General features: G+C 32.9%; 1 protein-coding gene across 2 annotated transcripts; it reads left to right on the top strand.

Annotated features, from left to right (window-relative positions):
• Positions 1 to 1846: 1846 nt before the first annotated feature.
• LOC139515923 (protein angel homolog 2-like) lies at positions 1847 to 17119 on the top strand. Of its 2 annotated transcripts, XM_071305686.1 has the most exons (5): positions 1847 to 2002; positions 9383 to 9976; positions 11893 to 12119; positions 13873 to 13942; positions 15845 to 17119. In XM_071305686.1, exons 2-5 carry the CDS (start codon positions 9424 to 9426, stop codon positions 16774 to 16776), a joined length of 1782 nt encoding a protein of 593 aa, XP_071161787.1. In that variant the 5' UTR covers positions 1847 to 2002; positions 9383 to 9423; the 3' UTR covers positions 16777 to 17119. The 2 variants fall into 2 exon arrangements, with proteins under 2 accessions (XP_071161787.1, XP_071161788.1); XM_071305687.1 differs by lacking the exon at positions 9383 to 9976 and having other exon boundaries at positions 15845 to 17115.
• Positions 17120 to 17650: the final 531 nt, after the last annotated feature.

Raw genomic sequence — 17650 nt, forward strand, 5'->3', positions numbered from 1 at the left:
GGTTGAGTCTGTTTTAGTCTAGTTCTATAAGCAATAGGGCAACTATATTTGGTATATGGAATAGTTGAAAGGAGTACATGTCCGTCTTGCAGGTCTATTCTGACATTTACCTAATTTTCATGGTTCATTTGTCAAGGTCAAGTTTTTTGTGGTTTAGTTTGTATTTCAAATACTTTAAGCAATAGGTCAATTATATAATGGAACCATTGTAAGGTGTACATGTCTGTCTGGCATGTATCATCTGACCTTGACATAATTTTCATGGTTCATTGGTAAAGTTGGTTAAGATTTTCTTGTTCTTGTCTTTTTTTCAATAACCAGAAGCTATAGCTCTACTATATTTTGTGTATACAAAATCTTTTAAGATCTAAATGTCTGTCTGACAGCATTTATCATACCTTAGTTTCTTTTATGCTTTTAGTTAAACCATTATCTTTAAGGCTTTCAACAGTAAACAAGTGAGACATTCAGTGTGTGCACTCTTGTTTAATTTATTATCTGAATGAATTTTAGGTTTTACCATATTAAACCATGGACAATTTCTGCTTGCAATATTTGGAGACAAGTCTTCTTGGAAGACTCACAGTGGGTTTTTACACGCCCACAAACATTTAAAATGTTTTTGGTCGTATATTGGTAATACGTCGTCGTCAGCGTTGTCTGAAATGTATGGTTTCTGCATAATAACTTTAGTATCAGTGAATAGAAATCAAATAAAATTTTAACACAAGGTTGAGAACCACTACAGGATGGTTGGGATTGATTTTTGTTTAGGAATTAAGGGCCAAAAAAGAGGCCCAAATAAGCATTTTTTTGTAGTTTTCAGACAATAACTTGTGTTAAAGTGTATGAATCTCTGAAATTATTCCAGTTTCCATACAACAGAGGGATGGTAAGGATTGACTATGGGGGTTATGGTTCCAACCATTTAGGAATTAGAGGCAAAAAAGGGGACCAAACGAGATTTTTTCTGGTTAAAGGACAATTACTACAATTTGAAAGCAGTCTAAGGGAGGTAATCCAATCCCAATTAAAAACAACAATGTTTAATTACCTCCCTTACAATGCTTGTAAATTATGTATTAAGAAATGACTGAGACTACTATATGATGATTGTCTGGAGGTGATTAGCTGTCAATTTATTTTTAATTTCTCTCGGTTTGGAGTTTCTTTTTTTCTTCTGTTTCTTTCTATGTAATGATATATCTGTCAACATGCACTTTATCAATGAATACAATTCATCAAGAACTATTCAACATTGCATGAGCCGATTGTTATTTCGATTTCATGAAAAGAGAGGCGAAAGATACCAAATGGACATTCAAACTCATAAGTCAAAAATAAACTGACAAAGCTGAGAAAAAGGACCAACAACTAAACAACAGATAGTACGCAAAAAAAAAATCATAAAAACTAAAGACTGAACAACACAAACCGCCATTGACTTTGTAAACTGGGGGGGGGGGGGGGGGGGGTCCAGCCAGGTCACAGCTCTGGAAGGATAAGCAGAATCTGCTCCACATACATTATTGGGGCGCCCGTCGCGTTGCTCATGTTCGTCAGTACAAAGTTGAAAATCGGTTTTAATTTGATTCGGTTATGTCACATTCGGGGAAAGGGAACATATTTGCTATATCATCTGTGAAACGGAGAAATGTGCCATACCGGTCAACCAACTCGTGATGGTGATCGTAACATTGTCGGTCGCGGTTAACAATGATTCTGTAGGAGACCATGCATGTTCAATGATTCTCTTGGAAAACTTTTGCTAAACCATCACATGCTGTTCCGTGCCCTTATGGCGCATCGAACGTAAATATGTATACACGTCACAGGCGTTGTTAAGGTATTAGCAACGCCGGTAAGGGAATGGGGGGTCTTCAACAAATGAAATGATTAATGTTACGATTCCTTTATAAACGATGTACACAGAATATATTGACCAATAAGATATACATAAGGTATATAATCATGTCTGGGAGACAAAGACACATGTATACAGGTAAGTTAGTACATATGTCGTTTGACCTTTTTTATGTAAAATAATTTGTATTTTTGGGTTGCTATCTCGTAAAGGGACATAAAAAAAAGTTCACTGTTCCTGTAATATAGCACATAATCGGCATAGTAGGTCCGCGGGGACTAGTAATAAAACTGAAATAAATAAAATACCCATGCAGTGGCCATAGGGTCCCCCAAAAATTATAAGGGGGAGGGGTTGACTGTCCTATAAGGGTGGCTCGATACAGTCATGCTTCAACGATTGCCTATATTATCAATATTTTATATGTCAATGTCCCCTTTATAACTTTTTAAGAAAAGCCTTTTATGATCATATTCTTATAAGTTGTAAAATTTTTAAGCACAAGTGCCAAATTTAATTGGCTTTTTCTTCAGAAAACCTAGCGGGACTGAAAAGTATTGCAATTTATATTACTGTGCTTATCCAGTGACCTTTGGGGTAGCACAATAGCAATGGCTCAAACAGTTTACCAAAGTGCAGTTAGATTTCTTCTCCAACTAACTGGTCAACTGGTAAAATATTTTAGCAGATTGCTCAAGTGAAATGTTGTTAGTATGAAGTGAGTGCTGTAAATTCAAAAGTTATACTTACCATCCAGATCCAGTCAGTTGATATCTTTGTCATTCTTTTCAAACACAATAATGACTTACTATAGTATGAGTTACTGAATAAGAAGGTCTAATATTGACAAGGAAACTTCTATCATAAATAGATTTTATAAATAAATAGTTCAAAACATTGTTTTGTAAGTCTATAATTCATAGCTCCGTTTTCCAACAACAAGTTAGTGCACAATTGTAATTTGGATTTTTTTTCTATACAAATTACTGATCTGCTACCATTAAAGGGAAATAATTTACATTACTGAAAATCAGCAAAATGTTGTCACAATTTTTGTCTGACAAATATCAACTTTCCTCATTTAATTTGTTTGTAACATTACTTTTATAATTATTAAACTTTTATCCTCTGTTTTGAAAAGAACAATAAAATTTATTTTTAAGATGATTAAAATTTTGAAAAAAAAACTTTTAAAAACCTATTATTGAACACATTCAAAGTTCTATAAATCATACAAATTCCCCTGTAAATTAAGAAAGTATCACCAGTCCAGTAGTCAGTAATTTTATTTTGACATGAATTTTTATTGATATGGTAAAATTATAGATTAACAGCTGTTTTGCCAAACGTTGCATTGTTCAAAGTACTAAGGATTCTCTACCATGGAGCACAAGATAACTTATAAGCAGTATTTGGCAAAACCTTTGTAATTTGTGTCCTATTACAGTAAAATGCCCTTCAACTTCCTCCTAATTTGGCAATTCATTTTTTTTTTATTCAAGTCGTATTCATGATTTTTTTGTAGGCAAAATCAGAAGCCTGGTATCATTGATTAATTTTTTAGTGTACAATAACTCAATAAAAGTTATTTCCCTTTAATGCCAGCAGATCAGTAATTTGTATAGAAAATATTATACGAATCATAATTACACAATAACTTTGTCTTAGAAGACAAAGCTATAAAATATACATCAACAAAACAATGGTTTGAACTATTTATTTATAAAATCTATTTATGATAGAACTTTCCTGGTCAATATTAGACCTTCTTATTCAGTGACTCGTACTATAGTAAGTCATTATTGTGTTTGAAAAGAATGACAAAGATAACAACTAACTGGATCTGGATGTTAAGTATTACTTTTGATTTTACAGCACTCACTTCATACTAACAACATTTCACTTGAGCAATCTGATAAAATATTTTACCATTTGATCAGTTTGTGGGAGAAGAATTCAAACTGCAATTTGGTAAACTGTTTTAGCCATTGCTATTGTGATACCCCAAAGGTCACTGGATAAGCACTGTAATATATGTTTTGAACTGAGAAAGCTATCAATATAGTACAGATATTATTTTATGTAACATGTTGTGAACATTTGCCTGTAATATTAGATATAATTGTTACGCCTTTTTTTCTTTTAATATGTGTGTGGCTCTGATCTGGCTGTGGTTTAACATCTTAGAATTGAGATGATTATATCCATATCTGTTCATGATGTGAATTCAGTCGATGCACTAGGAGTTGGTTTTACCAAAAAAAAAAAACACTTACAACTAAGATTGGTCATAAGTACACTGAATTATTCGTGACTTACGATCAGTCTAACTCGTAAGATTTTTTTTGTGACACCAAATACAGGACTGATGTGCCTTCGAAAATCGGAGTTTTTTTGTAATAATTGGTGATCGTTGAATCAAGGTTTCTGTCTAATAAATGAAAGATTTGGAGAAACTATTTATTTAGAAGTGATTTGACCACGTGGATTTGACATTTTAGTAGTGTCTATTGTTGAAGACAGTATGTTACTCTATATATATATATTATGTGTGACTGTTTATTATCTCTTTTAGTTTATTGTGTCATTAGATTAATGTCTCATTGATGTATATTCAACAAATTTCTTTAGTGGTGAACCGAAATTCCAGCCATGGTCACTTAGTCTACACGTTATTAAAATAATGATAGATACAATGGCTTTGGCTTTGGCAAATTGTGCAATGCAAGACATAACAGAATTACAATACATCCATCAAAAAAATAAATCTGCTGGTTTTAAAAGGGAAAACCGTTCAGAAAAAAAAAGTGGGATTATAACACCAAATATATATATTACCCCATGCACTGCAATAAAACTGCATTCAGGTACAGGATTGAGTAAAAAACATCGTACCGTGAGAAGCTGAGTAGGAATAATCCGAACAGAAACGGTATTTAGGGGGCGGGGCGGGGCGAGGCGGGGCGGGCCGGTGCGTTGCGGGGCCAATGAAATAAGGATTAATTTAAATGAAGGATACTGGTGTTCCAAGTCCGATGAACACCCTAACGTTACTCTTTCATCAATACAGGACTGCATTAGAACTGGGAACAGTATATTTCTTCCAATATACCACGTAGATATGATATATTTGCAAAACAATCAACCATTCATGATATTTTTGCGGTTTTTTTTCTATTACATGAACCTAAGTATACTATAAACATTAACTTGCATTTGTTATTAACTATCAATTCGATGTTTACTGTCCACAGCGGTCACTGATATATATATATATTGTGACTCCCATGACTATAATCAAGGATTTGTATAACAAACAGTCAAATCCTTTGGTCATTATATATGATCAGTGACCTCTTCGGAAAGCCAGTAAACTTGGAATTTATAGTAAATTGCAAATACAAGTTGTGTATAGTATATTTATATTAATAAAATACAGAAAAAGGCGAAAAAATGAAAATTGATGGAAAAAAAATAAAAATTGACGTATTTTGAGAAAAGAGGTCCCGGAGCGCTAAAAATAAGTCTTGTCCCGAAGAACATATGATATTTTTGGTCAGGATTCTTTTGAAAAAGCTCATAACAAATTTATGAAATATATTCTTGGTGTAAACAGAAAGTCAAGTAATATAGCTGTAATGTCAGAGCTTGGTAGATTTCCTATGTATTTTACTATAATTTTATCAATGTTAAAATATTGTCATAGACTGGAACGTTTGAAAGAAGGATTATTATTTGAAGAATGTATATGTTGTAAACAGTTAGTAATACATAGTTCTAATGTAAATACATGGTAATCTAGTATAGATTATATTCAGAGAGAGATTGAATTACCAAATTTTGACCAATCATTTGGTTCTTTATGTCAGTTTGTTAAAAATAAACTATGTAAAACTGTTATTTCACATTTTGGAATAAACTTAAGTATCAAACAATTAATTCCGAAAAAGGGAAGCTTGGTACTTATTTTTCTATAAAAAAATGTTTAAAAAAAGAAAAAATATTTAGAATTACAGGACTTCAAAAAAATACAGTCAATTTGTAAATTAAGAATAAGCGCTCACTCTTTAAAAATTGAGACCGACAGATATATATATGTAAGACTCAGATCGACGTCCAGTCCCTTATCGACGTCCGTTCCTCAAATCGACGTCCAAATCTGACGTCGCAATAAAATAACATTCCAAATCGACGGCCAGTGCTATGTCTACCTAATCGACGTCCATGTTTTGGCTTCTCTAATCGACGTCCAATTTGTAAGTCCTCTAATCAACGTCCGTTTCGGACACAGAAAATTGAAAAGTGACCAGAACCGACAGCAGCTGAAATCTTTAGACCTTTGAACATATTATGTTCGACAAATGAATCTATTTTCAAAAAATGTTTTTTAAAGATTTATATAAACATGGTCACACTAGACTTAATATGTTAACAGGTTGTGATATCATTTTTTTTTAATTTATTTTAGAGGTTACATGAAAAATAAGGAGATGTAGTATGACGTGAATAATGTAAACAGTTCAAATTATAAAATTGACGGTCTTATTTATAAAAAAAAAAAAAAAAAAAAAAAAATATGACAGACACGAACCATCGGAAACCACTTCACTATAGGACCATAAAGAATATGTCGGGTTAAACATTTGTGTGAGTACTTTACCTGGAACAGCAGTGTAAAGCACTACATAAAACATAGTGCCAATTTATTGCGTGTAAGTTTCACTACAGGTGTAGAACAGAAATGTGTTGAAAAATATCTTACAGAGTCCGAATTATAATACTAAAAAAAAAATGGCTGTACTTCTTTATTTTGTCAATTGGTTAAAGATTGAATAATGCCCCGTAGATGTCGTTCGGTTTTCTTTGTCGTTATGTTGTTTTCTCCTTGACATACACTTCCATGGATGTCATTTTAACATGATTAGGAATGACACACTACTTTGTAGATCGATTTGATAAAGTTTAATATGCATGATACCTGTTTCGGGTTGAAAAAATCTATATGGAAATACGTATAAATGTTTAAACCATACAAACATGTACATGTATAAGTGTAAGCAATTATTTCCAGTACTTTTAATTATTAATTATTGATATTCGACATTGATAAAAAAAACGACTAAAACCAATCGGACGTTGTTTTGTCAATACATGCCGTCACATTGGACGTCGATTAGTGTATCAAAATACTGGACGTCGATTAGAGTATCAAAATATTTAGTCTGTTTCCAGGCCGTTATTGAAATTCTTGACAATATTTGTATATTCCGAAGGCATACTGAATGTTTTACGGAGGGGACCAACCTACAAAATATTGGACGTCGATTTGAGAATGTAACGTCAGATTTGGACGTCTATTTGAGAAAGAGCCGTCGATTTGAGGAATGGACGTCGATTAGAGGCCGGACGTCGATTAGAGGCCGGACGTCGATCTGAGTCTTAACATATATCACAGGCACTTGTCTCAGAATCCCCCCCCCTTACGTACCTTAATATATTTATTAATGTATTTATGACATTTTTTCCTGAGACAAGCTAGCGCCTGTGACATCCAGGGCCGTAAATTGCCTGCCCTGTAAGGGGAGGCTGTTTATTATCGCCGAGCGGAGCGAGGCAAAAAATATTTGAACCCATTCCATGCAGAAAAGGATATTTTTTCAGGCCTTTTCCTTGTATGCAATGTACCTCCCAAGAATACACGACTTGTTAATTTTTTGATAAATTTCAATAAATATGCGCCTGGAATATATTAAATATAGTTATAAACCAGAGTTAGATTACGTGTCCCGGTAGCGTAAGATTTGTTTTCGCTTTATCCTGCTTTATGACTCTTTACAAGATATTTTCACTTAAATTAAGGGAAAATTTTGCAAAGACTTAAAATGTAAGCCCCCTGAAGTTGGTCATTTTTTGTGGTTTATCCGGCTTATTTGGCTGTCCAAATCCAATTAATTTTGACTTCGTTTCAAAGACACAATTTTCAAACCTTAAAATGAAAATGCATACTCAATAACTCGTAATGTTATCTATCAAGTTCAAATAATAAAAACGTAACAATGTTTGTATACACCAAAAAGTTTTATTCTGGCTTTGTCAAATGCTAAGGTGATTTTTTCTGACTGGACAAATCCCATCTTTTTAGCACTTCTATGCATTCAATATTGCCAACATTGTTACTTCTATGTATGCAGATGCAATAGTATTTGGTGGGAAAATTTTATGTGTGCGAAGGAGTTGAGTTGGGTACCGAACGTTAAGATCCAAATATTGAACACACCTCATCCTGCATGAAATTATGATTTAACCACCTTGTTGTTTTAACTAACAGCCAGTTATAAAAATTATGCATGATCTAAACCATTTTCCATTCTTTTCAGTGTTTTTTTTCTCCATTTATTAATTTTGTTGTTGTCAGTGAGTCCGCAATAGGAGGCAACTGCCTACATGCCTCTATGTAGTTTACGGCCCTGACATCATAGGTAGTATATATGATGATATATCTGATTTTTCCAAATAGGCCGCTAGCTAGGAAATAATTGTGCAAAGATGCTGGAACCATAGCGGCATATGAAGTTAACCAGAGATATAAATAAAGTAGCATATGTCTCTGCTATATAATTATAAACCCTTTTCCATTCAATATAATTATGGAACCTTCGTTTTCCCCCACTACGGGTAGATGTAAAACATCGCTCCTGTTTACAAGTGGATATAGAATCTTTCACTTTGTACAAACAGCATATACGTACAAAATATTTAATTGGTGTTCTTATTCTTGTTACAAATCCTTGTGTGTTTATGATTGAAATTTAACCCGGTGGTTCTATGCTGAGGTTAATGACATTATTCGGTAATAAAATTAACGGTACCAATTTTCTCGTGGCCAAAATATTTTAAATCCTTTAGCTTATATAAAAGATGAAGAGCTATAATCCAAAAGTTCCAAAACGTATAGCCAAATCCGTGTAAGGAATCGGAGCTTTGCATGAGGGAGATACATTCCTTAATTTATAATAATTTATTAAACACGGAATTTAAGACCCGTAGTCGACTCGTATGTTATTATAATCAAGGACGAAAACCCAGTACATGCATGACAAAGGAGTGATTGATAAGTGGTTGCTTTGTTTATAAAACTTTTCGGCACACTGCCAATGTTTTCGAAATAAGAACATTTTAGATTGAATGTGAAAGAAAACTAAAAAAAAACATGACAAAGGGCCGAAGTCTACGAAAATATATAACCATGCGATAAAACTTGTTTTAAAGTGAAACTAACATTTGAACAAGTTACATTTATTCATTTTTCTTCGGAACAAAACATTTTTTTTAAATAAGCACGTGTCAAAGAATTATGCAATATAAGGCAGCCCAATAGTGAAACACTACATGTACATGTATGATGTAATATTGCCAGTATTGGTGAAGTTATCCTATTTTTAATCTTAAAGGTCAAGGTTAAAGCTTATTGGTTTTTTTAAACCTTAGGCTTAGTAGTATCATGATAAGTATTTTTAGAATGGATGTCAAGCTTAAGTCACTAGTGGTATTGACTTTGTATGAGAAAGATGTTTTCGAAAATGCAGTGCAGGCTTTGTATATTGGGGAGACTTGTGAATCAAAGAACTGTTAGTACCATATCATTAAATACATGTACTAGTTCAAGTGTAAGTAATTCCTGTGAAATGGAAAAAGATAATTTGTTAGATAAACACAAATGTTATAATCAAAGACAAACAGTGGAAGGCAGAAAATCTAACATTGAAAATTTGGACTCGTGTGGATCAGAGGAAAAAGGAATGCAGAAAAAGTGTAGCCAAAAAAACATTAATGTATTAGACGACCCAGCTGTTCTTCAAGTTGGATGTACTATGAAATCTTGTACAAATGAAGTACAAGAGGAAATATTTCAGTATAAAAAGGATCGTTATAATCGAAGATCAATTCCATTTTCCTCAGGGTTATTGGAAAACAGTTTTCATGCAACTGTATCTCAAAAAAGAAAAGTACATTTGTCTGGAGAATCTAATTATAAAGTAGCTCGAACCAAAACTGAAGAAACTCTTGAACTTGCTGAGGAGATAAAATGTTCAAACCAGGTTAAACAAATAGGTACATGTTTATTTTCATTTTATTACATGTGGAGAGTGTGAATGTATTTTATTTAACATGTTTAACTGTAAAATGAAAAGGTTTTCCTATTAAAAGACATGAATATTTATATTTACAAAAATGTATCTTGTTAGGTTAATGCAAAGTCACAGGCATTGATACATTTGTATGTTACATGTTGTTAATATGTTAAAACAAGAAAATACAATGTACCATTTTCTTTAAACAGAAATTTAAAACAAATTCCAATCAGACGTTAAACCACCATTTGAACAGTACATGTACATGACGTACATGATGTACATCACATCCAGTTTCACCTTTTAAAAATAGGAGAAAAAAATGATAAAGACAACTCAGACAATGTCAGAAGTATTTATTAAAAGCAATTCTCTCAGTCATGTCGGTGAATTTTAACCAATTCTGTCATTTACCATGTTTACTGTTTCCTCAATTAAAAGCTAGATAATTTTAATTTCCCCGGTATAATTAACTCACATGAAATAAAAACAATGTAGCTGTGATTTGATTAATCCAATGTTGTTTAACAAATAAAAACAAGGTGTAATGACTGTTTGACCCCCAGTGTTTATATTGAAATTTGAAAGTGCATTGACCTTAAAATCTTTGACCTAGCTATTTACACAACACAATCAACAATGCAGAACATAAAGAAAATTCTGATGTTTTAAATTCAGACACCTTAACTACATGTACCTTAGGCCTTAGTGTACTTATCTTATAATTTGTTTATAAAGTAAAACAAAATATATGATATAAACTTTGTCAGTTTGTCATAGATACAGGAAGATGTGGTATGAGTGCTAATGAGACAACTCTCCATCCAAGTAACAATTTATAAAAGTAAACCATTAAAGGTCAAGGTACGGCCTTCAACATGGAGCCTTGGCTCACACAGAACAGCAAGCTATAAAGGGCCCCCAAAAACTACTAGTGTAAAACCATTCAAACAGGAAAACAAATGGTCTGTATGCCAAGCAATACAAATTTCGATATATCATTTATATGAATTTTATCCTTCTCTGTGAGTATAACTTTATCAGGATACTGATCCAGCAATGGCACAAAAGCTTAAAATTTCTGCTTAAAGCTTTATATCACTGGATGCATCATACATTTTGTGTTCCTTGTAAACAAATTGTTTTCATTTTTATGTTTCAACAACTGTTTATATTTAATAATTAAAATCTATGTTTTTAAAATTGTGTACCATCTATTGTGTTTATCTCACTTGACTCTTTAACTTTGGGCTCCATTCAAGGTTAACAGTCTGTCAGACAGGGTTCACCTGACCATGACCCCATTCCATGGACCAGTGATCAACATTTAGATTTCCTGGTCAAGTCTATATTTTCAATACACTACATGCTGTTAGATTTGCATTTTGCACTCAGTCATTATGCCCATAGTAGGTTTAGGCAAAACTTTTTTATGTCCCCTATAGATTCATGTTATTTGTCAACATTCAAGCAACCCAACGACTATAATAATCAAAAGATATTCAAATAGCAACACACAGCCTGAAACAACAGACTGGCATCCACACAAGCCCAAAAGAGCACTAGTCTACAAAAGCTTGAAATAATTATAGAGTAAAATAAAAAATATACAGAAATAATAACAAATGTGAATAACATGTACACAATAAGCTACACATTTTCTGTACATGCTGTACTTCTTGTGAAACTGAACATTTGCTGAATGTATATATACATATATATAACTCGTCTAAAAATCAACCCAACAATGTTAGATCTGTAAATTTGCTCTTGCAAATTTTTGGTTCTTCCCTCACCGGGATTCATGTAGCTATCACTACCAGCTATACATATTGGTGTTAGAGGTCTTATTGAAATAACCCACATGACCCATGTCTTTTACATTGTATATTACAGATAAAGAGTATGGTGTGAATAGACAGTGGGAACTGACCAGATTAGGTATAGAACAGCTACAAAGACCCAGACCTGGATTTGAATTTACCATAATGTCATACAATATCCTGGCTCAGAACTTATTGGAGGACAATAAATATCTATACAGAGAATCCCCACAACAGGTTCTAGACTGGAAGTACAGATCTGAAAAATTGCTGCAAGAGATTCAAGCTCTAAATGCTGAGGTATTGATGATAAATCTTATGGTGCGAAATGAGTACAGATACATGTATCATATCCAGAAATCAACGCCACTTTGCTCATTTGAATATTATACTAATGAAATCGGATACGGGTCACGGAAATTATATTGAAATGATAGGGATTTTTGAAAAAATGTCTATTTTAACTTTAATTTAAGTGATAGACAGGTTGCCGGGGCAGAAAATAAATATACACAACAATATACACCATTTAAACGAAACATTATGACTGTCGTTGCAAAAACCAAGGTTCCTGAGCTATTTTGAAAATCGAAGCGAGAGGCTTTTAACATTGCAGTATAAAATACAGGCTAAAATGGCTGAAACGTCAAATTTGCAAACTTCGTGCTGAAAAATGGCTAACAAGGTCATTAGAAAAACAAGTGTAACTTGAAACTTGGATGTCCAAAGAATAAGCAAGTCCAAACCTTGTATGTGTAGTCATTGAACTCTAGGTCCCCACGTAAAGTTAAAATGCCAATATTTCAAGAAGAATAAACTCACGAGAACACGAAAAATTCACTTAATTCGCGTTCATTGTTTTGATTTTGACCGCCTGACAACTTTACGGAAATATCAGAGTGATTATAAACAAGGACTCTGTGAAGGGCGACTTATAATATCCGTGTTTTAAAGATTTTAATGTATCAATCTAGTCTAGTTCAAACTATAATCACGTGATACAATTCTCATTTACATATTATGAATATTAATTAGCAAAAGCACTACTAATTTCTGGATATGTATCAATGCATGAGTTGGAATCCTGGCCTGGGAAAAACAAAAACTTGCTTCCACAAATTTACAGATCTAACATTGTTGGGCTATTAGTAAGACAATGTAAGAGGAATTATAACATGTATAAAACATATATATGCCTTGTCAAGTAAAATATTTAAATATATTATAGGGACACCAGGCACTGTTCATTATGTGTATTGGCATACTATAATTTGACTCTTTCATATTTCCCCCCACTGCTACATATTGCTATTTTTTTTTTATAAGTTCAGTTATTGTCACAATGAATGACAGTCATTAAAGCAAAATCAAGTGCAATAGAATTCTAGAAGTATTATGGACTAGATAGATATAAATGTGTACCACTTAAGTAAATTTCCTTAATATTATAACAAAAGGAAGACCTTGCTCTATTTTTTGGCTCATTGAACTAAAGACAAGTATTTGTCTGAAGACTTCCTCATTTGAACAAAAGAGTTATTTTGTTTAAGGATGACAACTTTTACTAGTCTATTCATTTATCTTAAATTAAATATATCCTGTAATTTTAAAGTAATTATATCATTAGATAAAAGAAAAGAAGAAATTTCTGATAATATTATACATGTTATTATACATGAATGTATGAGCATTTGTAAAATAACAATTACCGGTATATCCTATTTACAACTTTAATAATCTGTTTTAATTTTGCTAAATAAGAGTTTTTATATATTATGTGTAGGATACATAAAGCATATTACAAATCAAATAATCCTCTTATATATACATTGTATGATTACATGACATGTACAACAATTATTTTAAGTATCGGGGATGGGGCGGGGGGTTAGGGAGTTCTAAAGACTGGAAAGTCATTTAAAAATTTGTAGAAAGAATTAAAAAAAAGTGCTATCTACTTCATTTAACTAGATTTTATACATGTACATTATATGGATAAAAGGGTATTTGGGGTACTGAAGTATACAATACTTTACTTTTAATTTACTTTCAGATATTATGTTTACAAGAAGTAAACAAACAGCATTACACAGTATTCCTGGAACCTAAACTGAAACAGCTGGGTAAGACATTGAGATAGACATGAAATTCAGGGGCGGATCCAGCCATTTTAAAAAGGGGGGGGTTCCCAACACAGGATAAAGGAGGGGGTTCCAACTATATGTCCCCATTCAAATGCCTTGATCGGCCAAAAAAAACAAGGAGTTCAAACCCCACCCCTGTATCCACCAATGAAATTATTGCTTGGAGACAATAAATACCTTAAATAAATTGAGGTCCCTTGGCTGTCATATTCTTATTAAAACAGAACAAGTGGTTTGAATAGTAAAATATACTGATAGTTGTAAGACTTTTTTTTAGTGCAACTAGCATTACTAGGTAAGAAAGAAATGTTTTGGATTCATTATTATTTACTGGATACCAATTTTTGTGGGTTTCATGGATATAGGCTGGGTGGACCCTATTCAAATTGTCGACAAATTACAATTTTTCTCTAGGCTTTGTATGCAGTGATTGGCAAATATCCACAAAAATACTAGAGTTCCTCAATCCACCAACAACAACAACATCAATACTTTATTTTAAGAGGGTTACACAGTTAGCTATATAACTAATCTTCCCTGAGGCCCTCATCATGAGAAATCAAACAAAATGCAAACATATACATTGCATACAGTCATGACAGTAGTATAAAAAGTCAAGTATGATAATAATGTCTGGCGTACTAAATTATAATCCTGGTACCTTTGATAACTATTTACACCACTGGGTCGATGCCACTGCTGGTGGACGTTTCGTCCCCGAGGGTATCACCAGCTCAGTAGTCAGCACTTCGGTGTTGACATGAATATCAATTATGTGGTCATTTTTATAAATTTCCTGTATACAAAACTTTGAATTTATCGTAAAACTAAGGATTTTCTTATCCCAGGAATAGATTACCTTAGCCGTATTTGGCACAACTTTTTGGAATTTTGGATCCTCAATGCTCTTCAACTTTGTACCTGTTTGGCTTTATAACTATTTTGATATGAGCGTCACTGATGAGTCTTATGTAGACGAAACGTGCGTCTGGCGTACTAAATTATAATCCTGGTACCTTTGATAACTATTCAATACAACTTGATAAAATGTGATGAAAAAAGAAACATGCTGACAGTTTTCAATATTATTGATACAGCTAGGTTGATTTCAATAAATGATCTGTTATTTTGTATTTGAAAGAATTAACATTTGTAATATATTTCTTAATGGTATTGACAAATTATTCCACAAGAATGGTCCAGAATACATAAAAGATTTTTTGAACAATTCTTTTTTTGGTTTAGGGAGTATGAGGTTTCCTTGAACAGCATTTCTCAAGGGGTATGGATTTCTGTCTGAAACATAATGAAACTTGTTAGTAAGATATGATGGGGCATCATTTTTAATGCACTTAAATGTCATCACTAACTTATGATATTTTATTCTCTGTTCAACTGTCATCCAGTTTAAGTGTTTGAATAAAGGTGCAGAAGGATTAATCTAGCAGTCCTCACCAAAAAATGATAACCACAAAAATTAATGAATCCACAGTAATAAGCAGAAAGGAATTGATCAGAGCAAAATACAAGCAGAATCTATACATGTACAAGGCATCAGAGGACCAGATTATCCAGTTTTAAAGCATGTTAAATTTGAAAATGAACTTTTTGGTTTTTAGTACTTTCTTTGAGAAAGGATACACCAAAGTAGAAAACATGAAATCATAAAACATATGCTGAACATAATGCAATTCTTTCAATTTAGTACATGCCTAAATCATGGTGGACAGGAATAGAGACATATTACGTTTCTTTGTAATTTTTCTGTTTTTGTTAACATTTGTAAATTTAGTAATGTTTGAATTTTTGCCGAGATTCAATATTTTCACTACATGCACTATATAATAAAAATCCATGGATTAAAATTACTTTTTTTTTCAGGTTACAATGGTGTGTACGTCAAGAGAACTGGTGACAAATTAGACGGTTGTGCAACATTTTACAAAAGAGAAAAATTTACGCTGGAACAGAGTGTTTCTGTGCCTTACTATAAATCTAACTATAGTCTGTTGGACAGAGACAATGTTGGTCTTGTTGTTAAGCTTCGACCCCATAAACATCCATATTCTGAAGAAGATTCTATTTGTGTAGCTAATACTCATTTATTATTTAATCCAAGGAGAGGGGACATTAAACTAGGTCAGGCCATGTGTCTTCTGGCAGAAATAGATAAAGTAGCGAAAACCAATAGAAATCATCGTTGCCAGGTTCTCATGTGTGGGGATTTCAATGCCACACCATTTAGTGACTTATATAAGTTCATGGTTCAAGGGTTCTTGAGGTATGAAGGATTACTAACGAGGACTATATCTGGCCAGAGAGAAGGGCAATATGGCAAAGACAATTATTTATCAAGAGATTTTTTCCCGTCAGATGTAAACATTTCAGACCAGTGTCAACATATAGAAAGTGAAAATAAACATGCTGCTAGGAGATCTCATCATCAGGAGAACTATGGACATAGGAGCAATCCAGCTGTGTCACAGTCTTCAGGGTGTATATGGCACAAGTTGAATTTAGTATCAACATATCGCCACACTATAGAAAGACTGGGACATTATGAACGTGAAGTCACCACACAACACAGTGCTGATGCTTGCACAGTGGACTATATATTTTACAGCGTCCAACACAGGAACGTGCATACCCGACGAAACAAGCACACTACTAGCAATGTTATGGAAGATAAACTCAGATTATTAGGTCGCTGGGGCCTCATGTCATCCAGAGAAATTCAAGAACTTGGAAATTTGCCAAATCAATATAATCCTTCTGACCATTTACCTTTATTGGTTAAAATGATGCTGATTTGATTATGAAAAGGGTGCTTGTGATTTCATTTAGATTTGAATCTTTGATATTCCTTATTGGAGAATCCTGCTTCTACTTTCATTTAGTGCTAATTAACAGTGCATTTTCTTACTATTTTGACTTAGAAGTTTTTTATACTTTCAAAATATGTGGTGCTGTGTACATGTATGCAGTGTATGTAAATTTAGATTTATCATGGTCAATAAAGATGTATAACTGTACAAATGTATACCGTAAGTAATTTTGTAAGTGGGACGATAAGAAGAGTGAAAATTTTAATGCATTTTCAATTTTCATTGATGCCTAACAAACATCAAAATCAGGGGCGGATCCAGGCTTTTTAAGGGGGGGGGTTCCCAACCCAGGACAAAAGGGGGGGGGGGTTCCAGCTATATGTCCCCATTCAAATGCATTGATCGGCCAAAAAAAAAGGAGGGGTTCCAACCCCCGGAAACCCCCCCTGGATCCGCCAATGAAAATTGCAAATAAATCAGCTATATAATCATGATAATTGTTTTCTTATCTGGATACACATAAATCATGTACATGTATATATAGGTATTCATTAATTTAAAGACACATATTATTTCTCAAATATGTCATGTGTAGTATTATTTTAGGGCAGCATTAATACTCCATAAACATACATTTTTTTTTATTTCTCAATACATGCATGCAGTATTATCCATATAAAAAGCAGTATTAAAGGAGAATTTAAATGCTTATATAATTATAAATCCTAAGTATGTTACAGTTAAAAATGCATTTAAACTCTTATTACATGTCTGAAGTTAATAATGATGAAATAATAACAGTCACTTATAATCATGCTGTTTACCAGTCAGGGGTTTTCTAAATCACTGGTTTAAGTAACAT

This window comes from Mytilus edulis, chromosome 3, assembly GCF_963676685.1.
Source record: "Mytilus edulis chromosome 3, xbMytEdul2.2, whole genome shotgun sequence".
In the NCBI taxonomy this organism is placed as follows: Eukaryota; Metazoa; Mollusca; class Bivalvia; order Mytilida; family Mytilidae; genus Mytilus; species Mytilus edulis.

Coding starts and splice junctions, on each gene's coding strand:
- LOC139515923 (XM_071305686.1), top strand. CDS start 9,424: ATGAGAAAGATGTTTTCGAAAATGCAGTGCAGGCTTTGTATATTGGGG. Junction 9,977..11,892: donor AAACCAGGTTAAACAAATAG/GTACATGTTTAT, acceptor TGTATATTACAG/ATAAAGAGTATGGTGTGAAT. Junction 13,943..15,844: donor ACCTAAACTGAAACAGCTGG/GTAAGACATTGA, acceptor TTTTTTTTTCAG/GTTACAATGGTGTGTACGTC.